Source organism: Mesoplodon mirus, assembly GCF_964341445.2.
Source record: "Mesoplodon mirus genome assembly, chromosome: X".
Lineage (NCBI taxonomy): Eukaryota > Metazoa > Chordata > Mammalia > Artiodactyla > Ziphiidae > Mesoplodon > Mesoplodon mirus.
The window spans coordinates 1,386,632-1,399,773 of NC_138981.1; the positions used below are offsets into that span (position 1 = coordinate 1,386,632).

Consider the following 13,142-nt stretch of genomic DNA (forward strand, 5'->3'; position numbering starts at 1 on the left):
TAGAAATACCCCCTGGGGACCCGCTATAAGCACAGCCAGGACACCTGGGGCCAGGGGATCGGAAATGCCCAACTCTGTTAAGAGCTCCTGTGTTGCAGTATTTCCAAAAAGACATCAAAGTAAGGCGGGAGGAACGTGCATCTTCTCGGGGGGGGGCGCATCAAAAACAAAATCTCCCTCCCACCCAGAAAACCCTTCTGAAAAGAAGACAAATTTATCACTGACTCACTGTGAAACCAGAGGGCAATCAAAGAAAGTGCAAAGATGGGAGGACATGTCACCCTCTTATTGAGCGAAGTGGCTAAAACCCATCCCATTCACAGTCTGAGGATAAAACTGCTCCATCATCAAAAAGTCTATACATAACAGACGCTGGAGAGGGCGTGGAGAAAAGGGAACCCTCCTACACTGTTGGTGGGAATGTAAGTTGGTGCAGCCACTGTGAAGAACAGGATGGAGGTTCCTTAAAAACTAAAAATAGAGCTACCGTCTGATCCAGCAATCACACTCTTGGGCATGTATCCGGACAAAACTCTGGTTCAAAAAGACACAGGCACCCCAATGTTCACTGCAGCACAATTTACAATAGCCAAGACATGGAAGCAACCTATGTGTCCATCAAGAGAGGAACGGACAAACAAGATGTGGTACCTATATACAATGGAATATTACTGAGCCATAAAAAAAAGAATGACATAATACCATTTGCAGCAACATGGTTGGACCTAGAGATTATCATACTGAGTGAAGTCAGTCAGACAAAGACAAATATCATATGATATCACGTATATGTGGAATCTAGAAAAACAGGAGATATGACCTTATGTGCAAAGCAGATACAGACACACAGATGTAGAGAAGAAACTTATAGTTACCAAGGGGGGAAGGTGGGGGATGAATTGAGAGATTGGGATTGACCTGTACACACTGCTATATTTAAAATGCATAACCAACGAGGACCTACTGTAGAGCACAGGGAACTCAACTTCATACTCTATAATGGCCTATATGGGAAAAGAATCTAAAAAAGAGTGCATACAGGTATATGTATCACGGATGCACTTGAAACGAACACAACATTGTAAATCAACTGTACTCCAATAAAAATTAAAAAGAAAAAAAAGAGCTCCTGAATTAAGGGATGCTGGAGCATTTGGGTAATTAGGAAAAAACCACTGCATTTTTGGACCCACTTCCTGGACGCTCAGGAAGGGCTTAAGAAGGAGGCCCTTGAACAGGGACACGGGATGGGCAGCCTGCTGTACTCTGGGGCACTTATGGAATCCGGGTCGATCACGTCCAACAGCCCTGCGAGCCCCACCACCAGCAAAGGAGCATCCAAGCGCCTTCTGCTCCCAAAGACAGGAGGAGCGCCCCAGAAAGCACGACACGGTGGGAAACGGTTCCCTCGGGGAGACACAAACCCCGGGAGAGAAACAGAAGGCGCTGATGAGGAGTGGTCCACGCATACTCCCATCCAACCCTCCAAGGGTAAAGGCACGCACGGGGCGTCACCAGTTTCCCAAGAGACACATCGGTCGCCTCTTTCTCGGAGGAAACGCCGAGCACATAAATAAGGAGAGTATTCGGGCATCTGCGCCCCTCCCCCGAGAACTGGGCCCCGACTCCCTGCTTTCTTGACCACCCTTGTCGGTGCCAAGGCCATGGCGGCCACTGCCAGGAGGACTGGCTCTAAGTGCACCTGGTCCCTGCTTCTCCAATGCTGACTTAGGATATGAATTCATGAATGAATGAAGAACTATACCGAACACTAGGCTCCTATGTACCTGGCCAGGCAAGCAAGCATCTTTGTGATTTTTCAGGGTTACCACGGACATATTTATTTAGAGGGAAAAACATAATTTTTAGTAATTCTTGATCTTGAGAAATATATCCGTGCGTGTTACGGGGACAACTCCTACAAGGCTAAAGCAGAAGTCCTGAGGGCTGGCTACAAATCTACCCAAGTTCTGGCACAGGGATGGAAAACGAGGTAAATCAATATTGATGTGAATAAATGATAAATATTGACCAGCTCGGCAGGACGCAGATCGTTCTTGGGTTGGATAAATGCTCAGCTTCTCTCTCAGCCAGAGAGAGGCGGTCTGGTTCTATTTATGTCCTGCTAGCAAGTGCAGAAATATTCTGCGTCTGAAATACCAAACGTTGGCAAAATCCTGATCGCTCTCTTTAGGAATAAATTTTAGAAAAGCAAAGCACGAAGTCTAGCTAGACGTGGCCTTTGGACGTCTTCTCTGTGGGACACAGCTGGGGCTGTTTTCCATGAGAGTTGATGGGTGAGCAGGAGTTTGTCCTGTTAACGCAACTCCTCTGAACCAATCACCTTGGGGCAGGGGAAGGGGTGGGGGGGAGTTAATATCCCAGAGGAGGGTCCCAGGCATATCGTTTTCAGAAACTCTGCAGACCCTCCTGGACACCAACAGTACCATTGACAGGGTTCCCCTCTGAGAAGTCCTGTAGTTGGGAAGCCCATTGGCATCTGCTGACTCAGAATCTCTCCAATATCCATCCCTTCAGAAGTGTCGTTTGAACACAGCAAAGATAAACCCTCGTGTACAAAGCAAGCCACGAGATGAATGAGGAAATCCTTCACTTCCCCCAAATCAGCTAAGTCTGCCCCGAGCCCCGGGCACACTGGGCTGGTAATGAATCCACTGTCAGTCTGGACTGGACCCTCCTGGCTAACCCCTGGCCCGAGGGGCATTGATCCCTGGAGCCGTCCACCCATCCTGGGTACCAGAGGGGGCATGCCCCTTCCTAAGTCCAGGGGGTGCCAACACTTCTGTGGTCCCGTGGCATCTCCAAGAGACACAGAGGGTCTGCAAAGGAGAGATCCTCTTTTTGAGGGATCCGACAGCTCTCCTGCCCAGCACCCTGGGGTGTGGGCATCCATTATGGGCACCAGTATAAGCTCCACCCCAGGGCACATCATTCCTGGAAGTTTCTGTCTGAACCCACAGAGGCTGTTACTTGCAAGTCCTGCAGAACCGGGCCCCTCCCTACAGGGATCCAGATGGGGTTCCGAGAAAAACCGTCCTAAGTCTGCAAAAAAAAAAAAAACCCCAGAGCCACGAATGTGCCCAACCCAGCCAACATTTTGAAAGATAAAGGGCACCACACGACAGGAGCAAACGCCACATGTGATTTCAGCCAACCGTCTTGTAATAACTGGACTCCCATTCCCGACTCTCAGAAATGGCGTTCGGCGGAGTCCGGGCTGGGAAATTCCACTCGTGGAATTTAATGTGATCACACCTAACGATGCCGTCTTCTCTTCACATGACCCTGTGTCACACTCTAAGAGACATCTGCTAGGGTCAGGCATTTCACAGATTAAGTCTTTGTTTAATGTGTGTCTCCTTGGCTAGAGAATGATTTTCATGAGGTCTAGGGCTCCTGCGTGTGAATCACCAAGAAGGTGGGTGTGGAGAACAGAATAATGTCCCAAAAATGCTGTTTTAATCTCTGGAACCTGTGACTATGCCACCTGACCTGGCAAAAGGGAGTCTGCAGATATGATTACATGAAGGACCTTGACCTGGGGCGCTGACCCTGGGTGAGCCCAGTGTAATTTCACAGTCCTTAATAGCAGGGAAGCAGGGGGTCAGACTCAGAGAAGGTGGTGTGAGGACAGAAACAGAGGTTGGAGGGAGAGGGCAACATGAAGGTGCTGTGGTGCTCACTTCAAAGATGCAGGAAGGGGCCATGAGCTAAGGAATTTGGACAGCGAAGCTGGGAACAGTAAGGAAACGGATTTTCCCAAGAGCCAGGGTCCTTTAGGGGCTCAGGAATCCCACAGCAGTTCTGTTGCCTTGAGGTGCCTCTGGGGCACTGAGCAGAAACAAGAGGTCCTGAGCTCAGAGGAAAGATCTGGATGAAGGAGTTATATCTGGGCTGAAGGTCAGCCAACGTGTGGATGAGATTCTCTGCAGAAAGGAGAGAGAGGGTGTGAAAAGAGGGGCCAGCAGCAAGCCTCCCCAGGTCCAAATGCAACTCTGTCCTGGTTTCCAGAGAAGTGTTATCTTCCTGAGAGCCATGCATGCAGGGTTTAAAATCTGCAGAGAAAAGGAACATGGGACCATCGTAGGATGATTGGAGTCATCTCAAAACTCAAGGGCCCTACAGATAAATGCTGGAGATGGTGTGGAGAGAAGGGAACACTCCTACACTGTTGGTGGGAATGTAAGTTGGTGCAGCCACTATGGAGAACAGTATGGAGGTTCCTTAAAAAACTAAAAATAGAGCTACCATATGATCCAACAATCCGACTCCTGGGCATATATCCAGAGAAAACCATAATGTGAAAATATCCATGCACCCCAACGTTCATAGCAGCACTATTTACAATAGCCAAGAGATGGAAGCAACCTAAGTGTCCATGGACAGATGAATGGATAAAGAAGATGTGGTACATATATATATAATGGAATAGTACTCAGCCATAAAAAAGAATGAAATAATGTCATTTGCAGCAACATGGATAGACCTGGAGATTATCACACTAAGTGAAGTAAGTCAGACAAAGAAAGACAAATATCATATGATAGCATTTATATGTGGAATCTAAAAACTTATACAAAAGAAGTTATTTATAAAACAGAAACAGACTCGCAGACATAAAGAACACACTTATGGCTACCAAAGGAAAAAGGGTGGGGGGAGGGATAAATTAGGAGTTTGGGATTAACAGATACACACTACTATATATAAAATAGATAAACAACAAGGACCTACTGTAGAGCACAGGGAACTATATTCACCATCTTGTAATAACCTATAATGGAAAAGAATCTGAAATAGCACATATATATACATGTGTATCACTGAGTCACTTTGCTGTACACCTGAAACTAACACAACATTGTAAATTAACTATACTTCAAGTAAAAAAAAAGAGCAGAACAGTCAACAGAGCATTGTATATAAACTAAATAAAATTACTTAAAGTGCTTTCTCTTTAAAAAAAAACAACAACAACTTGGGCTTCCCTGGTGGTGCAGTGGTTAGAAATCCACCTGCCAATGCAGGGGGACATGGGTTCGAGCCCTGGTCCAGGAAGATCCCACATGCCACGGAGCAACTAAGCCTGTGCATCACAACTACTGAGCCTGCGCTCTAGAGCCCACAAGCCACAACTACTGAGGTCCATGCACCTAGAGCCCGTGCTCTGCAGCAAGAGAAGCCACCACAATGAGAAGCCCGTGCACCGCAATGAAGACCCGACACAGCCAAAAATAAACAAATAAAATGAATAAATTTATAAAAATTAAAAAAAACAGCAACTTAAGGGCGAGGGTGAATTATGGAGAACACATTGATATGTCTTGCCTATGGTATTTTCCCCAGAGAGCTCTCTCCACTGCAGCAAATGTGCTTTGCAGACATATTTCCCACTAAAATTCTGTTGACCCAAGGCAGAGATCTGTTGGGGAAAGGCATTAGATTTGAGATACATAATTTTCCCTACTTCTTGGCAGATGGAAGGCTGTACTGAAACTGCAGAAAAGACCCTCAGTAGATATTCAGTTCTGTTGTGCATGTGTCTATAAAATCTCAGGAATCCTGCACGATGGCAGCGTACCGGGCACGCACTGCCGTTACTGATTCCTGAGGGTGTTAAATTTAATGTGGAAAGAAGATGTGTGGTTCGACACGTCTCCACGGCCCCTCCATGTAACTCACCTGTACATGTGGCCATTTATAATGTTTTCTTCCTAATCACAGAGGACACAGATGAACACCCACCAAAGGAACCCTACCCCAGCGCTGAGGATCCCAAATGGCCATGTCCTTGGAAAGCATTAATTCTGCAAAGAGGTCTAAGGCATAATCATTTTGGGGGACTTGAAAACTATCAATCAAGCGTACACTAAGTTCATTCTGAACCTTCCCAGAAGAGCCGCCGGCATTAACGACACGCAGAGTACTTTCCCAGGCTAAGTAGAGGGAAATGGTATTCGTTGTAGGTGTTTCATAGGTACCCACACATCAAAGCCACAGATGCATACGTGTAGCTTTGGAGACACAGTTTATATCCCATGCATTTCCCTTAAGTGGGAATTTCCAATTAAACAAGTGGATTGAGCAGCAGTATCTCTATCTGACCCTGACCGCCAACCCCATTAGTATTATGGGAGAAAGATAAAATACACAAGACAAAGAGAAAGGTGAGGAAATGACAACAAGCAGATCTCGGGAGCCAGAAGCAGGTGGATAAGTGTCACAGCCTCAGGAGGAGGAACGATGCTCCCTCCCCTCGAGATGTGTCCACATCCTAATCCCCGGCACTGTGCATAGGGTCCCTCAGAAAAAGGGGTGAGAGCAAAAGGGACTTCGGAGAAGGGATTAGGTTAAGGATATTTAGATGCGAAAATGACCCCGGATTATCCACGGGAGGCTCAGTATGATCACAAGGGTCCTAGTTTTCCCTGTCATCCAAAATATGAGTAATTTGGGAACTCTCTGGCAGTCCGGGGGTTAGGACTCAGCGCTTTCACTGCCGTGGCCCTGGGTTCAATCCCTGGTCGGAGAACTAAGATCCCACAAGCCACGGGGCACGACCAAAATAAATAAATGAATCCATAAAATTGCTTAAAAACCCTGGTAAAGAGAAAAATCTTAAAAACAGAATAAAAGACATTAAAAAAAACAAAATACAAATAATTTGACAAATGTTTTATCCGTTTGGGAAAAAAGTACAGTGGGTGTAACTCACTGTTTATGTCTATTCCTTTTACTGTATTCATTAATTAATTTAATTATTTTTGGCCACGCTGTGTGGCATGCGGGATCTTAGTTCCCCAACCAGGGACTGAACCCGTGCCCCCTGCATTGGGAGCACAGAGCGTTAATCCCTGGACCGCCAGGGAAGTCTCTGCTGTATCAATTTAACTATTTACCTCCTTTATATACTGGATTCTCCAAGTCTGAAAGCAATGTGTTAAATTCTACCAGCACAAATGTTTTCCAGGATGCTTACGATAGCTTTCGTTCTCTATATGTATTGTCTGGAGATGTTAATCACTGTGTTTCTCTTTGGAGAGTTTGGATGAACTTTTATGAAACAAGTTGACTGTAGCCGCGGAAGAGAGAAAGAGGCAGGGAAAAGGGCAGGAAAGTGAGAAAGCAGACGTGTTTCCAATGCTCTGAAGAGCTCAGCGTGGCTGACAGCAGTGCCCTGGGTGGTCTGTGTTGAAGGTGGCCAGGGGGCAGGTGGAAGACAGGGGGAGGGGAGATGTGGACTCCACACGTACGTTTGAAGAGTGCTGGCTGTAAGGATGATGTCGAGAGAGAGGCATGGACATAGATACACTACCAAACGTAAGGTAGCTAGCTAGTGGGCAGCAGCCGCATAGCACAGGGAGATCAGCTCCGTGCTCTGTGACCACCTGGAGGGGTGGGATAGGGAGGGTGGGAGGGAGACGCAAGAGGGAAGGGATATGGGAACAGATGTATACGTATAACTGATTCACTTTGTTATAAAGCAGAAACTAATACACCATTGTGAAGCCATTATACTCCAATAAAGTTGTAAAAAAAAAAAAAAAGAGAGAGAGAGTTGGGCGTGAGGGTCTGGAGCCCAGATAATGATCGTCATGGAAACACACTGAGGCTTTAATAAAATAACCCTTGTGAAAACACCCAACGCTTTGCATGTCCCTCATATATCTTAGCCCAAGTGGACCGGTCCAAGTATCAAATCCACAGAACACATCACCACACTTTACATCATTTCAAAGCAACATCCTAAAATTGACTGTCCTGATAACGAAAGCCAAACACATCAGTGGAACAAAGCAGTGGCAACAATTGAAACATACATTTCCTTGGGAATCCCGCTTTCCCAAAGGACCGCTAGAGCTCGTGTCTGTGTCTGAATTAACCTCTGGATTTCACCAGAACTCACCGTTATTGACCAGGACGTGGAGTGGAATTTTCTTCATCTTGAACCTGTGGACGAACCGCTGGATAGACCTCATGGACGCCAGGTCACAATACAGAAATTCCACTGGAGAAAGACAAAAAATGCGTGGTTATCCTCCAATTTACTGCAGATGCTAAGACGATTTCTAAAGAGGTTAACTTCTATCCCTCCTGGGAAGTAACACTGGATTAGAGAAAAGAGGAAGGTCCATTGTGGGCAACATACGCTAAGAAGACCCTCTATGAGTTACGTCCTGGACGATGCCCTCTTTTTGAGTGTGGGTGGAACTGTGTCCTCTTATACAGCAAAGATCCTGGGATGTCACCCCTATGACTGTATTTCATTACATAATATTCCCTCTTGCGAGAAGACTAGAGACAGAGAGATTCTCCTGCTGTTCTGGAAGAAATAAGTTGCCTCACTGGGAGAGGGCCATGGGGTAAGACCCTCAGGGCAGCTCCTGGGAGCTGAGAACAGCTCCCACTCAAGAGCCAGCAGGAAAGTCAGGACCTCAGACCTACAACCTTAAGGGACTGAGTTCATCCAACAACCATGTGAGCTCAGAGATGATCCTGCGGTCCAGAGGGGAACTTAGGCCAGACAACCGTTCTGAGCGGAAGGCAGTTTTCTGGGTCATTCTGCAGCAGTGTGGTCCTTGCACTGTCGCAGCTGGTTCTGCTGAAGGATCGCTTTGGGTCTCCCCAGACCCAGCTCTTGGTAAGACGCTCACAGGGACATCCGTGGCCCCAGGGCCCGGGAACAGAGGGGAGTACAGTTTCCATACCCTAAGGACCAGCACCTACCGTGCTGTACATCTCAGGGGTGAGACATGCCTGCAGGATTCTGTCGGTTTGTGGTTTCTGTAGGGAGTTTTAAATATAATTACACCTGAGAGCCAGCAAAAGTACTCGCTTGGGAAGGTACATATTTTGGAACACACATGCTAGTGTTCACTCAGAAGAGACATTTGAAGATAATCTTGAGCACGGAGAATGGAACCTATGTGGGCCAAGTCACACAGCCATTGAGGACAAGCGAGTGTATATATTTATTAAAATATTTTCAATATTTTCCCTAAAAAAGTACAGTGGGAGTGGGGGTGGGCATGCTCCTGGATCAGAGTTACTCAGCGTGGCCTATGGACGGGCACCATCCTGTGATCTGTTGGTTACCAGTCTGCCAGAGGACGCGTTCAGAAATTGAGGATGCGTGTAGAAATTTAAAAAAAAAAAAATCAAGTCATTTTATGTTTGCTGAATCCAGTAATTAAAAAAAAAAAAAGCAACACTGGGCACTCCCGTTTTGCATGTGTCTTACATGTATTTTTTCTCATAATTCCTTTCTATTCTGTCTCCAATGGCATCAGGCTGTGACAGACTGGGGACAAGGGAGCTTTGCCACAGGGCGTTTGGAAGTTCTGCTCTAGAACACGGTGCCATCTGGATAGGCATTCCTGACACACTGTTCTAACTTTTGCCTGAAACACTCCCAAGAATGTTAAAAAAAAAAAAAAAAGAGGAAAACTCACACTACTGCTAATAACTCGAACCCATGGTAAAAGGATGGGTGGACCCACACACTCAGCTTCCAGAAGTAGAGCACGGTTACTGGATCTTCGAAATGTCAGAAGATGATTTTTCCCTGCTCCTTGGGGGAAAAGGATCAGAAATGACCAGAAACATGAAGACTGATGTTCCACGTTGAGAGCGCTGCCTTGTGAAGGAGCTACTGGGTTTTGCTTCTTTTCTACCCATTCTTGTCATTAGCACCCACTTTCTACATCCTTTGAGAAGCTGCCCCCCACCCCTCACCTCTACAATAGTATCACTGGCAGGACGATGGGGTGACACTGCACAGGGAATATGAGCCCTCAAATCAAGCCCTACCACTGAGGAAGGCAGACTGTTCCCTGCAGACCATAAGGCTTTAAGGGCTCCATCCCTGAGAAAAGAGACGCCCAAGACAAGGTGCAAACTGTGAGGTGTGCCCCCCATCGAGCAGAAGCAACAGGATTGATCACTGACAGGATATGGGGACTCACGCATGCTACGGGCTCACCTAAAACCCAAGTAGGGGCTGCATCCCCCCAACAATGCACACGGTGAGAGGGGACAGGGATAATTCACAGCAGGGCTCCTGGCAGGGAGAAGGAGACACAAGTGACATTTTTCATTTTACCTGGGGTGCCATCACGAACACCTTCATTTCTGTCTGGATAATTAGAGAAATGAAGGTTGCGATGTTTTGAGAATGGTCAAGATACCCTTAGGAAATGAGAAATAGAACGTCTGCCATGCAGAGGACTGGAACACAGGAGGTATACCAGTTGTCCGGGTAGCAAAACAGGACACCCAGGAAACAGATAGGGGTGCAGTATGAAAAAGAGTGAACCCCAAGGGGCTGGTCAGGATGCAAAACCAAGATGGTAGCCTTGTATGGGAAGACCACACTCAGAGTTCTTCTGGATATTCACGATAGAGCTTTTTAAAGCAGGGATTGAAAATTAAAAGGCTGAAAAGTATCAGGCAAACAAGCAGAAATCAAGCAGGGCTGGCCCTACTGACATAAGGTGGAGATGATTCAGGACTAAAATATTAACGGGGCAACATGGATCGTTATCTGTGGGTCCAACGCTCAGTCAAGTTGAAGTCATGATAGTCATGTGCCATGTTCTCAGAATAACGCAATATCGCAGTCTATTTCTCAGGAACTCTTGGGAATGCAGGGAGAAGTGGACGAAACCAAAATGGTTATGGGAGAAATGAGTGTACGTCTTTGAGCATCTGACAGATCGATAGACCAAAAAAAACAAAAAAGACAGAAACAAAGACCCAGAGAAGACTGTGAATAATATATTTGACAAGGTTGAAAATGCCAATTTACAAATAGGGATGAGTCTATCGTAGGAAGAAGATTTTAAAATGATAGGTGTGTGCTTCTAACGATATTAATAATATGCTAGATTTACAAGTAAAATATGAACATCTCAAGGAAATGAATGCTTTTCTGAGAAAAACACTGATTGTTACGACCTAATCAAGGAAATTAGGACTAATCAGAGCAACGAATATGGGAGAAATAGAAAAATTAATGAAAGAACGACATCCAGAAAAGGCGGGGACAGTGTCCATGGTATTTTATCAAATTTTTTCCGACTTTCAAAACATAGATAATCCCACCTCTGTTGACTGATTGAGAACACGCGGGTGGGGGGAAAAGCCTGAGTTGATTCTTTTTATGAAGTGTGCCTTGTTCTGATACAAAAATCTGCAAAGAAATAGCACCAGAAGGAGAGGGGAGTTCACATCAATACTCAAAGAACAAAAAATTCACAAACGAAAATGTAAATTAAAACGTTTCCACTGGGATAAACATAAGCACGTATGAGAAAAACACAAGATGATTTTTAGAGAGGCCGTCTGTTCAGAGATGATTTCTGCCATGAAAGCGCTCCTAGAATTGGTTCTCTGCATCTCACCATAACGACTACCCGCCTTGGAACGTAACAGGGGTAATTTTAGGGCCACCAAGACCCTGAAAGGCTGAGAGGCACCGTTTATGGTGAAGGGGGTTCAGGTGAGCATGAGGGCAGCTTTCAAATATCCCGACACCAAGCACAGCCCCCGTACACGGGGCCAGCGGGTCCCGGAAAATCTGCCCCCCGCTCCCCAACGGGGAACAGGGCTCACTCTTCCTGTGTGTGAGGGCAGCAAGCACTGTCCGGCTCCGTCACAGACGAATTCGGGGAGCTGCCGGCTGCTACATCCATGCAGCTTCCGGAGTCCTGGCCCTGTCCTCACTCCAGACAAAGGAATAGGGTCCCCCAAAGGAACAGGAGGCACCCAGAAGGAGAACAGCTTGGTTATCGCAGCCTGCCTCTCACCTTTCCCTATATTTCTCTATTTAAAAGATAAAGGTGAAACAACACCCATAAAGTGATATGAAAAGGGCAAACAACCTTATGAAAAAATGGACAAGAGACATGAGCAAGCACTCGCCAAGAGAAGAAAACGGAATGCCAAAACACTCCCTAAAAGACATGCTATCTCAACAGCAAGTGGGAAATGCAAATTAAAACCAGAAGATGTCACTTCACATCCACCAAGGTGTCAAAAACGTCAGACCTCGCATTATCAAGGTTTCTGAGAATACAGAATACATCAGTACATGTCTACATTGCTCTTTGGAATAGAAACTGGGCCAGATCTTTGGAAAAGAATGTAATATGAGGGCCTCCCTGGTGGCGCAGTGGTTGAGAGTCCGCCTGCCGATGCAGGGGATACGGGTTCGTGCCCCGGTCTGGGAGGACCCCATATGCCGCGGAGCGGCTGGGCCCGTGAGCCATGGCCGCTGGGCCTGCGCATCCGGAGCCTGTGCTCCGCAACGGGAGAGGCCACAACAGTGAGAGGCCCGCGTACCGCAAAAAGAAAAAAAAAAAAAAAAAGAATGTAATATGACACAATCATTTTGAATGTGTGTGTAGCATTGGACTGAGCAATTCCACGCCTAGGCGTATACACCCCTGTCCACCAGGCGATGTGTATACGAATATTTGTATGCACATCGTTTCTATGGGCAGAGACAAATACACCAGAAATACATCAAATGCCTGTCAACCAGAAAAATAATAATTCATTATTTAAAGATAAACGTGACATATACACACCTCTTGGCTGTTCTAGACAGAGAGACAGACTCAAGTCTGTTGAGACGTGAGATACTATTTTCCAGGTAGGAAGCAGAACCAAGCTGCCCCTAAAACCAGATAGTGAAGGCAGACAGAGGGAGATTATTCTGTGTGTGTGTGTGTGAGAGAGAGAGAGACAGAGAGAGAGAGTGATCCCAGGCACACAGTGAGAAAAGTGAATAAACCAATGAGCATTTTTCTCTCTGGTTCTGCTGGTGACAAGCACCCTTCCATGGCTCCTAAACAGGGGGAAGTCTCCCCAGGACATGTCCTGAGTGGGGTGCGCTTTCCCGGAATAGGAGGCTGTACCCAGAAAGCATCCAGAGGACAGCTCTGCATCAGGACCAGGACACGCATGCGGAATGAACTCCTCGCAGCCTCTCTTCCGGAAGCCCCCCCCACCCCCCCGCGCCGCAAGGGCGGTCTTCCCAGAGCAACTCGGCATCACAGACAGCATCTCAGGAAATCTCTCAGGAAGCAACCGGATTCTGAACCACGGGGCCTGGCTGA

At 46.6% G+C, this 13,142-nt stretch overlaps 1 protein-coding gene across 4 annotated transcripts in view; it reads right to left on the reverse strand.

The window, feature by feature from the left end:
• DHRSX (dehydrogenase/reductase X-linked) overlaps nucleotides 1-13,142 on the reverse strand; it is a 192,566-nt gene that overhangs the window by 46,328 nt on the left and 133,096 nt on the right. For all 4 annotated transcript variants that reach the window (XR_014292433.1, XR_014292434.1, XM_082609410.1 and 1 more), the window contains exon 4: nucleotides 7,928-8,029. Coding sequence is in view for 2 of the 4 variants with exons in the window: in XM_082609410.1 (XP_082465536.1) it covers nucleotides 7,928-8,029 (102 nt within the window). In the remaining 2 variants the exon portion in view is untranslated. The remainder of the gene's footprint in view (nucleotides 1-7,927; nucleotides 8,030-13,142) is intronic.